This window comes from Leuciscus leuciscus (genome assembly GCF_965113295.1).
Source record: "Leuciscus leuciscus genome assembly, chromosome: 2".
Classification (NCBI taxonomy): Eukaryota; Metazoa; Chordata; class Actinopteri; order Cypriniformes; family Leuciscidae; genus Leuciscus; species Leuciscus leuciscus.
In genome coordinates, this window is record NC_138726.1 from 39,708,432 (window position 1) to 39,728,361 (window position 19,930).

A 19,930-nucleotide genomic window follows, 5' to 3' on the forward strand; every position below is an offset into this window, starting at 1 on the left:
TTCTCCGCTCTACACAGACATGAAGCTCACACAATGGGCATAATGTGGGGCCGGTGAGTGATAAGTAAACTGAAATCAGTTCATGAATGACACAATTTGGCATTTTACAGTCCCTTAGATTCATTCTAAAACGGATGGTTGATTTGCGAATTGAACCAAATCAATATTCAGGGAGGTGAGAGATGGCTCTTATCTATGGAGATACGGATCTTTCAGCTGCAGCTAAAGTCTGTACATGCTTCTTATTTTGAACATGCAGATCTGGGCATGTCCACATCAGCCATTGCCAAACCTGAGCGCACACACAGACAAACTCATAGTATGAGATTCACAGAGAGTCAAAAGGGTTGGGTGGCATATATGACAAAGAGACAGAGAGAATATTAATTTAAGATGTATATCTACAAGTAAACAGTTGGCCACAAGGGCCGTTCAGCTCAGCGTTTGTTAAGATTTATTACTTTAAAAGCTTTTTCTAAAACACACCACAGATCACAGCTTTAACGCTCAAGGAGACTGAAGGATAATTGTTTCTGATAATGAATTGCTCTCTGGTCTGTTAACTGGAAAACCACAGAATTGACTTTTGTGGTTAGAAGGCAGCGATCTTTACCGGATCGCTGCAAAATGTGGCACAGACGGCCACTTGAAATTATAGATGGACGTAAGATTATAATTGTGGTTTTGAAAACAGTCTGAGTGAGGAGAGGCAATCGTATTTCTAGAGTATATCCATATCATCAGCTGTTCTAACTAGGGATGCAAAAAAAATTTAGCCACCTGAAATGTTTTAAAATTCTATTTTAAAGAAAGAAGGAAATGGAAACTTTAACATTACTTCACCATTCAATAACAGAATCATTAACATAGAGGGAAAAGCAGTGTACACTTGAAACGATCCAGATTTAATGAGATTTAATGTAAACACCAGCTGTTAATACGTTATATATTGAGAGAAAAAAGGTTGCGTTTTATAGCTGAGACATAAGGTTGAGTTGAACTTTCTTTTGATCAAAGGATTCAGAAAAAAATATCATCGCAGCAAAACAGCAGCAAAACTCTTTTCAAAATTGATAATTTTTGAGCACCAAATTAGAAAACTAGAGTGATTTCTGAAGAATCATGTGACATTGGAGATTGGAATAATGATGCTGAAAATTCAGCTTTGCGTCACAGGAATAAATTACATTTTAAAATATAATAAAATAGAAAACAGTTGTTTTAATATTTCGCAATATTAGTGTGTTTACAATATTTTTTATACATTTTTTGGAGCCTTAGTAAGCAGACCTTTCCACAAAAAAAAACCTAAAAAACTTTTACTGACCCCAAACTTTTGAATGGCAGTGTATACATTATATTAATTTTGTGTATAATCACTTTTTTTGTATAAAATTAATAAAGATCACAGATATTTTAAAGAAAGGCTATTTTAATATTAGAGTTATAATATAACAGTTTTCGGTATCAACTTTCAGCCAGAATATTCAGTTTAGGCCAATAATTTTAATTTCAGTGTATAAATAGCTACAACCCAAAAAAATTTTTTTAAATAAATACAAATAATTCACCAAGAGGCTATCAAACAATTGTCATTAAAAAAAATTGTGAAGTAAAGTTTTTTACAGGCTTTGTCTCTGCCTTGCTTCTCACAGCAATGCCACTGTAATTAGGAAATTGTTTTTTTTTTTGTTTTTTTTTTTGGTAGCCTGATTAGCACAGTTGAAGAACCTGTGCAGAAAGCCAGCAGGGTGAACACATTCCTAAAGGACTGCCCCCTTCCCTCTCTCTCATGTGTCTCTCGTTTTTGGCCTCTGCTCTGACATATATCCTACTCTTTCCCTCATCAACCATGCTGAGGGCCAGAAGGCACATTGATTGACAGGTCATTCTCTGAGGCCTTATCCAAAAGCAGGTGGACTGTGCCAAAACACATTAATTCAGCACCACAGGGAAAAAGAGAGGAAAAACACACTATACGAGGGGGTCAGACAGAAAGAGACGGAGAAATCTGGAGAGGTGATAATGGTTAAAAACCTGATTTTTTAAACACATTGTCCCAGAGCAGAAACAACAGCTGGACTAAATCTCATTGAGACAACTTTAGAGGACAGACACACAAACAAACAAACAAACACAACAACGCATAGTTACAGGAACTCTAATGCATCTGAGACATTGCCATGCAAACATTTCTTGATAAACTCCTACTTATTATTTCCATTAGAATTAAATGCATTAAATCATTTTTAGCGAAACATTACACAGGCAATAGACAAAATGAAATGGACACAAACTATTTTTAAACAATGTGTAAATCAGCTGTATCGGCAAATAAAAAAGTGATCATCTTGATTATCTAACTTGCTATTCTACAGCAATAACATCAAACTTAATATTAAATGGGGTGCTTTTTGTTTTAGTGTTTTCTCCTTAGAATTGGAACCTTTTTGAATGCTGTGATATTTGTATTAATAATAAATTGTATTAAGAATATTTCCTAATTATCCAGATATCAGCTGGTCTTTAATTTCATATTAAGACATTGTATTTAAAGAACCTTGGGTTAACTAAATAAATGTAGAAAAAAAGGTTATAAAGAATACAATTTTCTTCAAAGTTTGTTAATTGTTAGTGTTTTAAAACAACAAGGAATCAGAAAAAGAAAAAAAGAACAAAAAAAACACACCAAACTATCAGTATTTACAGATGTTGTTCTGAGTAATTTGATTTTGGAATCGGCTCACAAAATCTGTATTGTGCATCACTATTTTATACTACCTTTGTAACAAGCCTTTCGTCGTCACAAGTAAACTACTGTTCAAAAGTTTGGGGTCGGTAATACAGCGGGGGAAATAAGTATTGAACACGTCATCATTTTTCTCAGTAAATATATTTCCAAAGATGCTATTGACATGACATTTTCACCAGATGTTGGTAACAACCCAAGTAAGCCATACATACAAAGAAACAAACAAAAATAAGTTCAGAAATTAAGTTATGTGTAATAATGTGAAATGACACAGGGAAAAAGTATTGAACACATGAAGAAAGGGAGGCGCAAAAAGGCATGGAAAGCCAAGACAACTGCTGAAAACTTACAGTAATTAAAAAGCAATCCAGCCCCCTGTCAGTGGAAATTAATAACAGCTGGTTCAGTCCCAAATGATGGCCTACAAAAAGGTCTCATTGCCAAGGTGTCACACAAGACACATCTCATGATGGGTAAAAGCAAAGAGCTGTCTCAAGACCTTCGCAACCTAACTGTTGCAAAACATAATGATGGCATTGGTTATAGGCGCCATTCTAAGCTTCTGAATGGTCCAGTGAGCACTTTTGGGGCCATAATACGGAAGTGGAAAGACAATCATTTCACCATAAATTTGCCTCGACCAGTGCTCCTCGCAAGATTTCTGATAGAGGAGTGAAAAGAATAATCAGAAGAGTTGCTTTTACCCATCATCAGATGTGTCTTGTGTGACACCTTGGCAATGAGACCTTTTTGTAGGCCATCATTTGGGACTGAACCAGCTGTTATTAATTTCCACTGACAGGGGGCTGGATTGCTTTTTAATTACTGTAAGTTTTCAGCAGTTGTCTTGGCTTTCCATGCCTTTTTGCGCCTCCCTTTCTTCATGTGTTCAATACTTTTTCCCTGTGTCATTTCACATTATTACACATAACTTAATTTCTGAACTTATTTTTGTTTGTTTCTTTGTATGTATGGCTTACTTGGGTTGTTACCAACATCTGGTGAAAATGTCATGTCAATAGCACCTTTGGAAATATATTTACTGAGAAAAATGATGACGTGTTCAATACTTATTTCCCCCGCTGTATTTATTTAATGTTTTTGAAAGAAGTCTCTTATGCTCACCAAGGCTGCCTTTATTTGATCAAAAACACAGTAAAACAGAAATATTGTGAAACATTATTATTAAAAAATTTGATATATCTTCATATATATTTTAAAATGTAATGTCTTCCTGAATTTTCAACAGCCAGCACTCCAATCATACTAATATGCTGATTTGGTGCTCAAGAAACATGTCTTATTATTATCAAAGTTATCAGATGTGCTACATTTTTGGCATGATTATTTAATGAAAAACTTATTTGAAATAGTTTTTTTTTTAACAGTGTAACAAGTAACATGTTTTTACTGTCACTTTTGATCAATGCATCTTTAAAAGTAAACATTTATTTATATATATATATATATATTTTATATATACATCTCTTACTCACCCCAATCTTTTGAACAGTATTTAAATATATTTGAGAGAGAGAGAGAGAGAGAGAGAGAGAGAGAGAGAGAGAGAGAGAGAGAGAGAGAGAGAGAGAGAGAGAGAGAGAGAGAGAGGAGAGAGAGAGAGAGAGAGAGAGAGAGAGAGAGAGAGAGCAGAGGAAGATGCTTACAAAGACTGCAGGGCATGGAGATTCTTGAGAGCTGCATTGGGTACAGTCTTCAACTGATTGTTCTGAAGCATCCTGAAAAATAGGTTTAAAACACCATTATTATTTACTGTGTTCACCCTTTATGACACATCTGATATCACATCACAACACAATACATATACAATTCTCTACAACATTTCTTCACAAATCATGAGCCCAGATAACCACAATGTGAGCTCTAGTGTTAATGTAGTATGTATTTGTGTGTGTGTGTGTGTCTTGTTCTGAACTAATCACAGTGCATATCTTGCTTCCTCTACACTATCTGCTCTCTGGCGTCACTCAAATGGCATAGGCCGCAAGGACAGCTTTTCCCATTTAGTGCCAGGCCACAGCACACACAACCACACACATATATACTGTAGTCACATACACGTAGCCCAGCCAAGAGGCATTCATAAACGCATGACCACAGTAAATAAAAACTGGTCTCAAATCATCTCCAACATCTACAGTTCCAAAGTCCTTGGCTTTAGGTCCATAATAGGTTTTCCTAACTCATTCCCAACTTCCCACAACAGTGTCTGGATGAGCCTGTTACAGCACTGTGGGGCTTTGAAACAGCCCTGGATGAGGACAGGAAGAGGAAAAATGAGCTTTATGTAAAGCATGGCTGAGGGGACCAAGCAGCTGATAAGCTGCATTTGAATTGGCTCACAAACACCTGAAGGACAAAATATGAGTTAAAGAAAAGAGAGAGAGAGAGAGAGAGAGAGAGAGAGAGAGAGAGAGAGGGAGAGAGAGAGAGAGAGAGAGAGAGAAGGGGGGGGTGCATCACAATGAAGGTACTCCATCAGACACTGACAGACTTGCTGATCCAGTAGCAGTGAAATTCCTGTTAGTTACACAACACCACTTAACAACTCAACAAAACACACAGCAGGATCTACTGCTCTCTCACTGCGCTATTCAAGATCGTCTCTCTGGGTGAACGAGTAAGCCTGTATCAAACAGAGGTGTGTGTGTGTGTGTGTGTGTGTGTGTGTGTGTGTGTGTGTGTGTGTGTGTGTGTGTGTGTGTGTGTGTGTGTGTGTATATATGTGTGTGTGCAATACTTACAGGACTTTAAGCTGATGGAGGCCAGACAGAGCCTCTGGGTGGATGAAAGCAAGGTCATTACCAGCCAAACGTCTATGGAGAGAGAAAGATATTTCATTTCAGATAGACTGTAAAAAAAAAAAAAAAAAGTGTCATTCTAATGGAAAGCTGGAGAAGGGGTGTCAAAGGGAGTGAATGCAAGGTTGTGAGTGGGAAGGAACACAGAAAGAGCGATTAAAAAAGGAAGAGCTACAACTCTAAATTAGGCTGGATGAGCCATTGTAAAATGCTTATAAACTCACACTTGCAACTATACATTCTGCATTTTTTTAACTGACCCTTCCCTAAGCCCCACCTTAAAATGAAACTGACCAATCCTTTAACTTAGTAACAAACTTTTGCTTTTTTTTCCCAATGTGATTGTGGGATCACATTGGAACTCCAATTAACCCAACTAACTTCAATGGGAGTTAGTTTAATTGGTAATAGGTTTAATAAAATGAAACCGTTTGAAGAAAACGTTCCCACAACTCAGAACAGCGTCACTGCTTTGTCACTCATAGTTAGTAACTTGTATCTTGTATCTTGAGTTCTTAAGCACCAAATCAGCATATAGATTTCAAGGATCATGTGACACTGAAAACTGGGAGTAAATGGCAAATAGAAACATTTTTTATTGTAATAATATTTAACAATATTACTGTTTTATTGCATTCAAATAAATGCAGCATAAGAGACTTCACACACATACTGTATATCAGTATCTTGTTATTGCATAATACAATTTTACTACTAATAAGAATTGTACCAAAATTAATATTTCCCACTTTGAGCATATTTTACAAAAAATCGTGTGGTTTACAGAAATCTCCAGTTTATGCCAATGAAATATTCTGTAAAGTTTGTCTAAAGTAGCAACAGTAACTAAGTGGGGTGTGCTTAGCAAAGGGTCAACTGCTATGTCACTTGGCAACCATAAATGGGCTACAGGCTTAGTGTGGGAGTACAATATATACAGCAGCCGATATCTGCGGTGCTGAAAGTAATGTGTGTGATAAGCACTGCTCTCTCCTGAAGTGCTAACTTGTTCTCTGTTGGCAAAAGCCTCTACAGACTGTCTGTCTGACTGGGCAGCACAAATACCTAAGACGTGTCAGAATGTGATGGCTGGAATGAATGTGATGTGATGTTCTGATTGTACACAGTTATGTTTTGGGCTGGACAACACACACTCAGACACATTCTATTCAGAGATAATCAAGTGGACATCTTGAGTCTGAATTTCACATGGTGCGTGAAGGCATGTACACAGGTTATGCTGTACAACACACGGTATGGGTTTGTCAATGCTGCATGTGTGTGAGAGTGCTTGTGTGTAGTAAGGTGGGCAGAGGGTACACATAACTTCACCAAATCAGGCCCGAGAGATTAACACCAGATTTATCACCCACTGAAACTGGAGTCAGAAAACTCACACACACTCTTCTAACTTATCATCTCTCTCTCTCTCTCTCGCTCTCTCTCTAATATGGCCACAGAAATAGGCCACAGTGTTTCAGAAAGAACAGAAAGCCTTCCATTTGCCCCTCTCATTACAGGAAGGGCTAGACTGCACATCTATCTAGATGTTTACAGCATCAGGATTAGTTAACTGCCCCTCGGTGGCCCTTAGATGCATGTCTGAAATAAATTGCATCTAAAACAGGGCTGTACGATATTGGTATTGCAATATTTAGTTTTTCTGCAATGTATATTGTGATATGAAAACAATTTCATCAGATAATTTTCTTTGTCTTTTGTTGTTTGATTAACATTAATAATACAGAAAGACATGTTTATTAGGCTGCTTTCACTTTAAGACCAAATGCACGGATACAATATGATGATACGCATCCGTTTTCTTTCAATTGTTTACGTTTACTTAAGACATTTGCGACTGTGTTCGAGCACAATAAGATGAGAAAGAGAACTGAATTCGGTGTTTGTGTGCCACCCGCATGGCTCTGCATCTGCTTGCGCTTGAATGCTTTAAAGGGATACTTCAGGATTTAGCATTAAGCTTTGTATTAGTAGAAAACCTGTAGTATTTTCGAATTACCGTGCTTTCCACCCTCATATCCCCCTGAGATGAGAGATTTATGTATTTTTTGTCTGGAAAAAATCCTCCGATGACGCAAAAATCGTCATTTTGCGTCATCTGAGGATTTTCTGGCCAGAGGCTAAAGACTACAGCCAGTAGTAGGGGCTGTCCCGCATGTTTTCAACCCGCCCATAGGAGGTGGGATCTCACTCACAGAATGTACACATAGTTTCAGCCGTCTTTCTTTGGAAGCTAAGCTAGCAGGCTCTTGTTCTGTGGAGAAAGCTGAGTAGTAGGAGAAAGCTGAGTAGTAGGGGTTACCATCCTCTTTTTCCCGGACATGTCCGGCCGTCGAGATCGTCCAAAATGTCCGGGATTCGGTTTTTGCTTTCTGCAGTCGCCATTCATTGTTTACATGCACACCTTTTGTTTCAATCTAACTGAATTCATTCTGATTGGTGAATCTGAATGTAGTGTTTAACGCTAAACAAGTGATCGGTTGATGTGCGTTTTAACATTGCTAAGAAAATTTCCGCTCCTCCGTGAGAGATAGTAGACACACTCAGTAATGATGCCACCGGCCTCGCGCCGTTCTCACGAAGCCCTCAGCCTCGTCCTGCTCGCCACAGTACACATGATGAATGGCGACTATAGAACGCAAAAGCCGAATCCCGGACATTTTGGGCGATCTCGATATCCCGGGCAAACTCGTCACGGAGACTCACTAGTAGCCTAACCTTGTTGTTTTCAACTGCGCTCTCTAACCGGGAGGCGTGGCTTAGGAGTGGCCTCGTAGAGCAGCGAAGCAAGTGCATTCTGGGAGTTGTTGTCTTTCATCCACATAAGCCAAAAATACATTTTCTGGCTTTTCTCAGTCTAGAAAGCTCCAAATTCTAAAATTTCTTCACATTTCTTCTACATAAATTACCTATTTTAAATACACATTCATCTTTCCAGAGGTGAAGTATCCCTTTAAACTCGCTTGAATGTTTAAACAGGACTTAAAACATCATCATTCACTTCATCATGGTTAAACACTGCAATTAATCTGCAAATCACATGCATTACGAACCATGGAGCCTGGTCCATACGGATCACAGACCAACTACGATCCCTATTGTTATCGCACTTCCTATATATTGCAGCCCTAATCTAAAATATAGTTTACCCATTGACTTTCATAGTATGGAGGAAAAAAAGACTATGTAAGTCAAATCAACTGTTTGGTTACTGACATTCTTCAAAATATCATCTTTTGTGTTCAGCAGAAAAAAGAAATTCATAGAAGTTTGGAAACTTTCAAAAAGAGGGAAAAAATAGAGAGAAATTGATAACGGCAGAAAGAAGAGAGAAAGATGTCAACTTTACAGTCACTCCCATAGCCACTGTATTATAAACACCCTCACAGCAGTGTTAATTTGATGCAAAGGTAATATAATACAAAGTATGGTGTTATAAATGTACATACATAAATAAAAAAAAGGATGCGAAACTATGGAGTTTATAATATGACAAAATGATTTGACATACAAATAACACACCGTTTTGTTTGACATCAATTGATACTCAATATTAATTAAATAAATAAATGTAATGTCAGAAAATACACAAAGCGCATCCTTTTGAGATATAAATTATAATACATTTTAATAAAAATAAAACACAAGGCCTACATCATAAAACTCAGAAGATTATGTATTTTAATATCTCTGATAGTCAGTCTGAATAACAGTTCATGCGTGAACGTTAGGCCTATATGCTACCCAAGTCAATGCATTATTCTTTCCTTTTAGTATTAGTGTTTAAAATGTTTAATTTACTACTAATTATATTGATTTATATCTTAATTTCTTTTTTAACTTAATTTCCATGCAGGCCATACCCAGCTGATGCAAAGCGTATCTATATCTACACAGAAGAAAGCCCTGTCTAGGCTCTTCCCCGGTACGGGTTGTGTCGAGCCATTAGTTTGGTTGTTTGATGAGAAAAAGATTAAATGTATATATAAATTTTTACTACGTAGTTTAAGAATCCATGCAACTGCAGCAGCGGAGGACTATTATTAGAATATTAGAAATTTAATATTCAAGCTGTTTTCTAATTTTTCTACTCTTAATATTAAATTAAAAAAAAGACTTTTTTGACCACCACCACGTTTGCGACAGAAAACTACTGCAGTGCAGCCAAAATGCTCCGTTTGACTTTTCTGAGATCCTCTACTCTTCCCTGTGGATGACCTGTGACCTACTTTCTGTACGATCTGAATTTTCCATGGTTTGAATTTTAGAAAACTGAATTAGAATTTTAGAAAACTTCTTCATCTTGAAAACTTGAATCTGTATTTTTTTTTGCAGTCTAAGAATTCAGAACAAAAAAATAGCTGTTTGAAAATACATGTCTATAAAATTCTGCCATAAAACATTTCAATTCGTTAAATTTCAAATGTTCAATATTCGTTTAAAGAAATCAAATTCAGAAATTGTCATAATAAGCTCCATACGAAATTTGAGTGCAAATTTTTCAATCATGTAATTCCATTAAGTCAAATGCTGCTGAGATGAATGGAGGTCTTTGTGAAAAAAGGTGATGATGCACCTTTAAAGATAAACATGTTCCTCTTTTTACTGTCATCCCTTTCTCTACCACACCCTTACATTCTCCATAATACCAAAGTATATATGTTACTGTGTGGGTAATTATCTTAAGGCACAGTGCCTCCATTATTCACCAGCAAACCTCGAGACAGAGAGACATAAAGAGGAAAGACAGAGGAAAAACAACAAGAGACAATGGATAATACAGCTGCAATTATGACGGTGAGGACAGGACTGGGGTGGCTTATCTGTCCACGGGATCATAGGGGTTCAGCTTCTAAGTGTTGAGACATTGCCACACACAGAGAGATGGAAGGAGAGAGAAAACACAGAGAGAGATGGAAAAGACTGTTAAAAAAAAAAAGTTAAAATGATGAACCATCATGCAGCAATTGACAGAATATCTGTATTTCTCAAACCACGACACAAACCCCAAATTAAACAATCAACTGCAGTCCAACTACATTCTTGTTTACATCAACACATTTGTTGTGGCACACCAATGAGGTTGGGTTAGCTTGCGGGAAAAAGAGACGTTCTTTCCCTCCATGTATTTCTCTCTATATCGTTCTGGTTTGGCTGTCTCTCAAAGCCACCAGTTCTGGCCAGGCTTCCATGGGTGGATTCCTTATGCACACACTCAGTGTCACTACTCAGCAGTCCGATGCATTGAGCAGAGAGATGTCACCCCTGATCTTTATTTGTCTGGAACTAATCTAAGTCTCATTCTGTGGTCAGTGTGTTGCCAGAGTTGTGTAGAGCTAATCTGGAGTGTTGCTTTAGTAACCACTTCAGTAAGCATGGGAAATATCATGTGACCTTGTGATGTGTTCAGCCAACATTTCCAAGACAGAAGTGCCTATATAAAACAAATTACAAAAGAATTTTAATAAGGCAGTACAATGCAATATATCCCATATGGCATTGTCAAATTTTCCTACGGCATTGTTTAGGACATGTCCAGTGAGGCTGGATTCAGTTTGCTCTAAATAACATCATTTAAAAACCACAGAGTCTGAATGGTGTTTTTTTTTTTTTGCAGGTCAAGAGCTTTAATGATGTACTTTTATGTCTAAAATCCCCTAGTTTTTGTTCAGAACTAACTGCAGACTTTGCACTTACTTTCTCCCCTCTTAGATAGTCACTGTGCCAAACTCTTATGAAAAAGGCCACTGGACTTCCCAAGCTTTAAGGCTTTGCACCCCGAGACTGCCAACAAAACCTGAACAACAAATCTCTTGGAATATACTAGCACTAACTGAGCCCTGCGGCTACTACTTTTAGTTAGACCAAATGTTAGACCAAATGTTATTGGAGTCATTCTCCAATTTTCTTGGCCAAAGTGCCCTAGTTGCCTAATGTAGAATAATAGGTCTGCCACTAGCAACCATGATCCAATGCTGCAAAAATCTTGTATTGTCTGAGCTCTAGCTAAATTTCTCAAAGAAAGACAACCTGAGAAGCTAGTGTGGAAACAGGCATCAAAATGATGTACACAACCAAAACCACATGAATATTGCGCTTGACTATATGACTTCACCCAGTGACATGAATGCAGCAACACCCAAAAGTTTTGTTACCAATGGGATTGTAGAAATGGCTTATTCACAGTCAGCCATTTTTTTTTATTCCAGGAGAAAAAGTGACCTGGTTGCACTGGTGCTACCAACTTTCTCAGTTGGTCGCACCAGCATATGATTTGGTGGCACCTTTTTTTTTTGCTACATGCCATGGGATTAATCAATGCTGATGAATAGTGGTCTTAATCTACCCTAGTTTTGCACTGATGTAAAAGACTGACAGTGACACAAGACCTCATGTTAGCGTTAGTTAAAAAAATGTTTTAATCTTTTAACTCTAAAAAAAAAACTATTAAAAAAACATGTAGCCTATGTTCTTTAATGTTTGATTATAATTTTACTGTCTTCACATAGGGATTGGAATTGATAAGATTTTATCAATATCAATGCCACTGACGATTCTGCTTATCGATCTGATTCTTTAAAGATTCTCTTATCGATTCTTGATAGCACTGTGTGGAAAAATGTAGTCATATGCCTTTCCAAAAACAAGTGGTTTTATTTATTTTAAAGCTTAAAACTGTATTTTTTATGTAATTTATGTATAGAACCTTATTGTAAAGTGTTACTGATTAGTTATACACCGATTCAGACGTCTCCTGAGTTCACTGTTGGAAAGATCAGTTGTTTTAACCATTCATTAAAATGAATCGGTTCAAAGGAGTCATTAGTTCGCAAATTGGACGTGTCATGCGCGTTGTGTGATTGTTATCCCAGCAGTTAGGACATGGACATCCAAGATTTCTGTCAACACAGAAAACATTTCATCACTGGGTAGTTTTTTTTCGTTTAATTAAAGTGTTGTTTTATGTCAGCTGAATGTCCGGAACGCTTTCAGAGAAGATAAGGAAACTTATTTAGCACAATCTAGCGGTAAAAAAAAAAAGAAAAAAAAAAAGAATGCTCCACATGAAACTTTGGTCTTCCGACCTTTTACCGTGTCGATTTATTTTGATTAATATGTGCGAGGGAGAGAGAGCAAGACAGCGCTTAGTTTGGAGACGGTGAAGTCTTGTTTACACTTTCGCCTGGTTCCGAAGAGAGAGAGTGCGCGCGCGCGCGTCCGGCTCTCTCTCTCTCTCTCTGCTCGTTCTTTCAGTTATAAACATGTCCTGTCACAAGCGCAGCAGTTCATCTACATTACTCACCGATCAAATAAGACTTTGGCGGGACAAAAATTCACTATGGCGGGCGCTAAAACAAGTTCAATGCAGGAAAATTCATGCGTGAATTTAACTGAGTAGTAGGCTTACATGACCATGCACTCGCACAAATGCGACCACATACAATTTTAACTCGCATATGCGACCATTTTGGTCGCAGTCTGGAACCCTGAAGTATTATTCATGAATTTGTATAAAACATTATAATAATAAAAAAAAAAAAAAAAAAGTGTGAGTGCACCTTTAAATACAAAACAATATAGCTTTAGCTACATATCAATCAGACACAATCTCTGGCATACTCACACGCACAGTACATATCAAGCCAGAGACACACATCTAGAGAGGATTAATATTTGACAGCTCTATATCTGTTAGTGGGGGGATGATGATATGTTTGAAGAGAGAGGTGAGAGTGTGTATGTGTGTGGTTATGACAGAAGACTGCATGACTCAGGCAGAGAATAGCTGCGTTTCTATTACGCCCAATGGAAACATCAAATTTGCAAAAAAGCTTTTACACTAACATGAGGTGGTTTTTCAGGCAATTTGAAAAAGGAATATTTTGCAAAACTGCAGTGGAAACAGTTTTTCGCATTTACAGGTCACCTGGCGTATGTAAAGTTGGTCATTCTTTAAAGGCGGCGCAGTATGTTTCGACAGAAGACGAGACAAGAGTTCTTTATTAAACTTATATAAGTCAAAAGTATTACGGGAATACCGGATTATAAACAACAACAACATTTTAAAATTGATCAAGATCTTGAGTAGGGTTGGGAACCGAGAATCGGTTCTTATCAAGAACTGTTAGTGTTTTTGAAAAATACCAGAACCATGTGAAATTCCTAAGTTTCGGTTCCGAAAACGGTTCTGGTGTGATGTGTGGGCGAAGTGCTGGGAGCTAATCCTTTAATAGTGATGCCTCGCCTCATATTAAAATAGTAATTAATGCACTGAAAAGCCCTCGCGCTACTTAAATACTTTTTGCGTCAGATATCAACGCAATTGATCTTTCAATTACTTTTGTTTGATTTGTTCATTGCAAACAGTTGAAAGTCTGTAAATTGCCAATAAACCTGATTTGCAATGGGGGTTGAATAATTTAGATTACAACTGTATTTGAAAGCGTGCAGTTATGCCTAAATCCCTTTGATAATTAAAATACAGTTAAGTGCAAGATGTGCAGTGCCAATCTGCCATATACATATCTTATAGTGAGAACACTATTAAAATAGAATGTTGTAAATTCTTTGTGCTTTAGTTACTCGTGTTTCAGCGTTGTTTTCACCTGTGTCCTTATGTGCAGATGTAAGTTTTAATATTACTTTTATGTTGTGTATATCTGATTAATCTCATATTGGATGCGTAAACGCGCTTCAGTTTACCAGAGTTCATTCACTCTTCAACGTCAGCTAAAACGGCAATGCCTACATTATTGACTATAATTGGGTTATTTGAGATGGTCATTTTCATTTTAGATGTTTTTTTTTCCAAAAAAACATTGAAGATATTGTTGATATTATTGATGATATTATTAATAATCCAGTGTTCTTTTTTCAACTGTTTTAATTAAAATCGTTATTCGTTATGGTGTCGAAAATACATAGGGATGTCTGGAATTACTTGATAAAGTAGATGAAAATACAGTTAAGCACAAGATGTGCAGAGCCAATCTGCCATACATAACATTAAAATGAGAATACTATTGCAATAAAACATTGTAAATTCTTTGGGTTTAGTTTCCCGTGTTTCAGCACGTTTTTACAGGAAGAGCGCATCCACAACAGGAATAACACTTTCTGGCTAGCATGTAACTTAGTTCAAGTTCGCTTGCATTTGTCTCCTTTTGTGCAGATATAAGTAGGGATGGCCCGATACCGATATCGGGGATCGGGCGGATACTGTCCTCATATACTCGTACTCATAAAAATTTGCCGATACCACGCACCGTATTCGGTCTTAAAGGGGCAGCAGTTTGATAAACCTGCTTCTGTGTTTTAATGTTAATCAAACAAAGGACAAAGAAATACTCACTGCTCTTGACTAAATGGGCTACCCTTTTCAACTTTAGAAAAATATTAATCTATATATAATTTATACAGTAATGAATATGCTTTTTTCACATTTGATTACTTTATTCAAATTTCTGTACCTGTTAGATCTACCTGAAACACTTTAAAAAAAAAATGTTTATTTCATTTGTAGCCTTTGTTCTATTGTATTTATTTGTCCTATTTGTAATTCGATTGTTTGTTCTTATTTTGTTACTGACTGCTTACTTGTTTTAAATTCACATTAATTAGGCTGCTAGTTTTTGTTGTAGTATCAAAATTGGATTAAATAATTGATATTTCACTGGTTTTGACAAACATTTGAACAGCTGACCCAGTCCTCAGCACTGAGCCCTGCTGAAGCAGCTCTAAATATGTGCTGTGTTATTAAATGAAAGATAAAATATGATAGAGCAATAGAATGAACAGTGACAGTAGGCTAACAAAAGCTCATACAATGCATTTTAGCAGGCTTAATTAAGCATGAAAATAACAGAGAAATATATATATTTGATGAACAAATTAAGCCAACTAATATGATTTATAATCTTTTGGTTTATCTACTAATACATTTAAAAATTACAAATGCATTGAAAATTCAGGGATCGGTTACAGTATCGGTGAGTACCAAAAATTACAGTATCGGTATCGGACTCGTTCTGCAAAAAGTGGTATCGGGACATCCCTAGATATAAGTTGCAATGTTATATTTATGTTGTGTCATAGAACGGGCTTCAGACCGTTCATTGATTCATTCTTCAGCTTCACCTCTTGCAGCTATTCCTTACAGATATTTCCTTTTCGAAAACATTAATGCATTATTTATAGAGGTCGACCGATTCATCGGTTTTGCCGATTAATCGGCACCGATAGTTGATTGGTGGAACTATCGTTATCGGCAAAAATACATACCGATAGTTTTTCCTGGTTGCGTCCGTTGCTGGAGCAGCTGAGAAGCGCGCGCTGTCATTCATTACACAGTAAGAGAGAGCTGAGAAGGGTCTGCTGGCATCATGCAGTACAAGAGCGGCCTCTAGAGGTGTAATAAAACTATCGCTGATGCCTCGTGTTGTTTATTTCGACACGTGATTCTGCGTGCTGCACTGAGAGCACACGCTGCGTGGAGAGCGCTGACATCAGATGCGCGTTTAAAGCACCGACAGCTAAAAGGTAGCCTATGTATACACTACATTTTGTCATATCATTATAAAGTGATTAATTTGTTGACTAAATGCTGCATTAGTAGAGAAAGAACAGCACAACAGTATGTTTGTTTGCCTTCAAGGCTGAGAGGACGCTAACATTAGTAACTTAGGCTACCTCAAGCGGTTAAAACACTGACAAAAATAAACGTAAGTCCGACCCGAATGTTTAATGCCACAATTGTTACCTCTATTTGCATTAGTTTATATCCAGCTGGTCACTTTTATGCATTTAATATGCAGAGAAGTTGCATATTTAAAGCTAGAGACGTAAGATAGCAAACTGATATGTTCATACAGCCGACAGAAACATATAAACAAATCAGAAAATCATTAGATTTCGGTTATTTTTTCGTCATCACTTTAATACATGTTTTGTTATTTTGATTAGATAATCATCAAGTGTTTATAAAATAGAAGCAAAAGTGTGAGACTATACATTTAATATTTATGTCATTTCAATGCTCTGGCATTGTAGATATTTAAGCATGACTGTTTGGATTTATATGAAATGATAACACTTACAATAAAATTCCATATGTAACATTAACTAAAGGCGGCCGCACACCGGACGCGCAGCTCAGCGCCGCGCCGCGCCACGTCTAGGACAACTGTCACCTGAAAATCCGATAACATCAGCAATTTTCTGATTTCTGTAAATAAATATAAAACTAAATGTATATTGCAGCACAGGGTGAGGTCCGTATATATATTAACTACGATTTGAGACACATACATGTAAATTTAATATAAAACTATGTAAAGGCGGCCGCACACCGGACGCGCAGCTCAGCGCCGCGTCTAGGACAACTGTCACCTGAAAATCCGATAACATCAGCAATTTTCTGATTTCTGTAAATAAATATAAAACTAAATGTATATTGCAGCACAGGGTGAGGTCCGTATATACATTAACTACGATTTGAGACACATACATGTAAATTTTATATAAAACTATGTAAATGGCGCTCTGTGGCGCGGCAGGATTTTGAACACGGTCCTGAAGGGGGTCGCACACCGGACGCGCAGCTCGGCGGCGCGCCGCGCAGCGCCACGTCTTTTAAATTCGAACACACTATTCTCTATGAGAGTACACACACCGGCGGCGCCTTTCGGCGTCTGTCCGCGGCGGCTCAGGACCGTGTTCAAAATCCTGCCGCGCCACAGAGCGCCATTTACATAGTTTTATATTAAATTTACATGTGTGTGTCTCAAATCGTAGTTAATGTATATACGGACCTCACCCTGTGCTGCAATATACATTTAGTTTTATATTTATTTACAGAAATCAGAAAATTGCTGATGTTATCGGATTTTCAGGTGACAGTTGTCCTAGACGTGGCGCGGCGCGGCGCTGAGCTGCGCGTCCGGTGTGCGGCCGCCTTGAGCCGCCGCGGACAGACGCCGAAAGGCGCCGCCGGTGTGTGTACTCTCATAGAGAATAATGTGTTCGAATTTAAAAGACGTGGCGCTGCGCGGCGCGCCGCTGAGCTGCGCGTCCGGTGTGCGACCCCCTTAAATGGCGCTCTGTGGCGCGGCAGGATTTTGAACACGGTCCTGAGCCGCCGCGGACAGACGCCGAAAGGCGCCGCCGGTGTGTGTACTCTCATAGAGAATAGTGTGTTCGAATTTAAAAGACGTGGCGCTGCGCGGCGCGCCGCTGAGCTGCGCGTCCGGTGTGCGACCCCCTTTAGGTTAATAACTTCTGTATAAGGATTGTTCATTATTTGTTAATTAACATGTACTAATACATTTTTAAATTAAAGTTTTTATTTGTTAACCATAGTTAATGCACTATCAAACTAACATGAATGATCAAGGTGCAATTGTATTGCTCAAATATTATACCAATCAAATTTTGTTACTTTTTTATTCATTAAGTTGGCTTGAAAAATAACAGTTTAATAGTTGCATTTTGAATGTAACTGGTTTTATTTGTTATTTAGAGCATTACTTTTTGTTTCAGTTTGAATGAATGTCTTTTATTGACTTCAATATTTATTCATATTATATATTTATTTCATTTAGCATGTTTTCATGGTTCAATACAGTTTTATTATTTTTATATTAAAGTTCAGCACTGTTTTACTTGGAGTGTTATGTTTGTTTTTATCCAGTATCAATTTTAAAAACTATCGGTTGATTAATCGGTTATCGGCAAGTATGGCCCAACCTAGCTATCGTTATCGGTAAAATCCACTATCGGTCGACCTCTAATTATTTATAATAGCAGTGTTTTTCTAGTCACATTTTCATATTTTGATAAACATTTCTGTCAGGACCACTATTGTCAAATACGATTGACAATTAGCATACAGTTAGGATTGGCGGTATGGTTCTGTTCTGGACAAGAACTCCCTGCGCATCCATGCAGCCTAGCAAGGGAGATAATAAGAGCAGGGAGAGCAGCAATAACCCCCCTTAGGGTACACAGAACAGAGCCAACATAAATGTATTGCAGATATCATTAATTAATTTTAATGTACGACATAATTAGAGAATTTAAGTCAGATTCAGGGGGAATCAGAATGCCAAATCCTGACTGGACTAGAGGAGGAGCTGGGGATGGAGGAGGGTAATTAGCGCATGAGAACGCGATAACTGCTGATAATACTGAAGGAGCTTAAATGTATACAGTGATAGGCATTGTATTCCTATAGGTAGACGTGGATCAGCTGATGCTAGCTTGACTAACGTCACTAACTGATGTTACGCTTAATTTCTGTCAGGACCACTATCGTCAAATATGATTGAAAGTTAGCATACATTTTGGATTGGCGGTATGGTTCTGTTCTGGGCAAGAACAGCAATAGAAGAGCAGCAATAAGCCCCCAAAACCAAACCATATGCCGATACTGATAGAACGGTTAATACATCCTGATGTTAGTGGCATATGTTGAGTACTAAAGATCTAATATTGTAGGGGAAGCATCACCCCAAGCTGGAGCAAGCAAGGACACATTGCAACAAGCGTGTTGCTGTAGCCAATTTAACAGTTGAATAGGATCTATTGGGCAAAGCTTACACCCCTAGCGGCAGCATGTTGTATAATTGCGGAACTATTGCTAAAACTAGTGTAGATTGGCAGGGGAAGCATACACCCTACAGCAATAGCTCTGACTAGTGGCAGCAAAAACCGATACAACAAGCATGTTGTATAATCACAGAACTATTGCTAAAACTAGTGTAGTTTGGCAGGGGAAGCATACATACACCCTACAGCAATAGCCTAGCTCTGACTAGTGGCAGCAAAATCTGATACAACAAGCATGTTATATAACCATAGGACTAGTATTAAAACTAGTGTAGTCCGGTCGGGGAAGCATACACCCTGTAGCTCTGAGTCATATGCAGTGGACAGCTAAGCACATCAAGTACAGTGTGCTTCCTCATTCATGAAAATGATTTCTGCTCCTGTTGTACTGAATTCCATTGGTTGTGGAGGTGAAGATGACGACTCCCATGATTCCACACTCATTCACGGGATCATCAAGCTACGATGTTGTTAGTGTTGAATGACAGACCTCTGCAGTGAACAAACCTAATGTGTATTTGCACAATATGTTACCAATAATCTATTCTAGATAAGCTTTAGCCACAAGCATGTGTTAACTTTAACAGAGCATGTTGCAATAATTGGATTGAAAAAAAAAGAAGCTAATTATTTATTCTATGCAACCAGATAAGGCTAAAACAATGCTTTGATTACCACAGCATGTCGCTTAGTACAGTATGCTCAATAATACTAGAAGCCTAAGTAATGA

At 37.7% G+C, this 19,930-nt stretch overlaps 1 protein-coding gene across 1 annotated transcript in view; it reads right to left on the reverse strand.

Moving 5' to 3' along the window:
- lgr4 (leucine-rich repeat containing G protein-coupled receptor 4) overlaps positions 1-19,930 on the reverse strand; it is a 72,855-nt gene that overhangs the window by 20,028 nt on the left and 32,897 nt on the right. Inside the window, exons 4-5 of the mRNA XM_082162590.1 lie at positions 5,518-5,589; positions 4,420-4,491 (exon numbers count right to left, since the gene is read on the reverse strand). Of these exons, the coding sequence (XP_082018716.1) occupies positions 4,420-4,491; positions 5,518-5,589 (144 nt within the window). The remainder of the gene's footprint in view (positions 1-4,419; positions 4,492-5,517; positions 5,590-19,930) is intronic.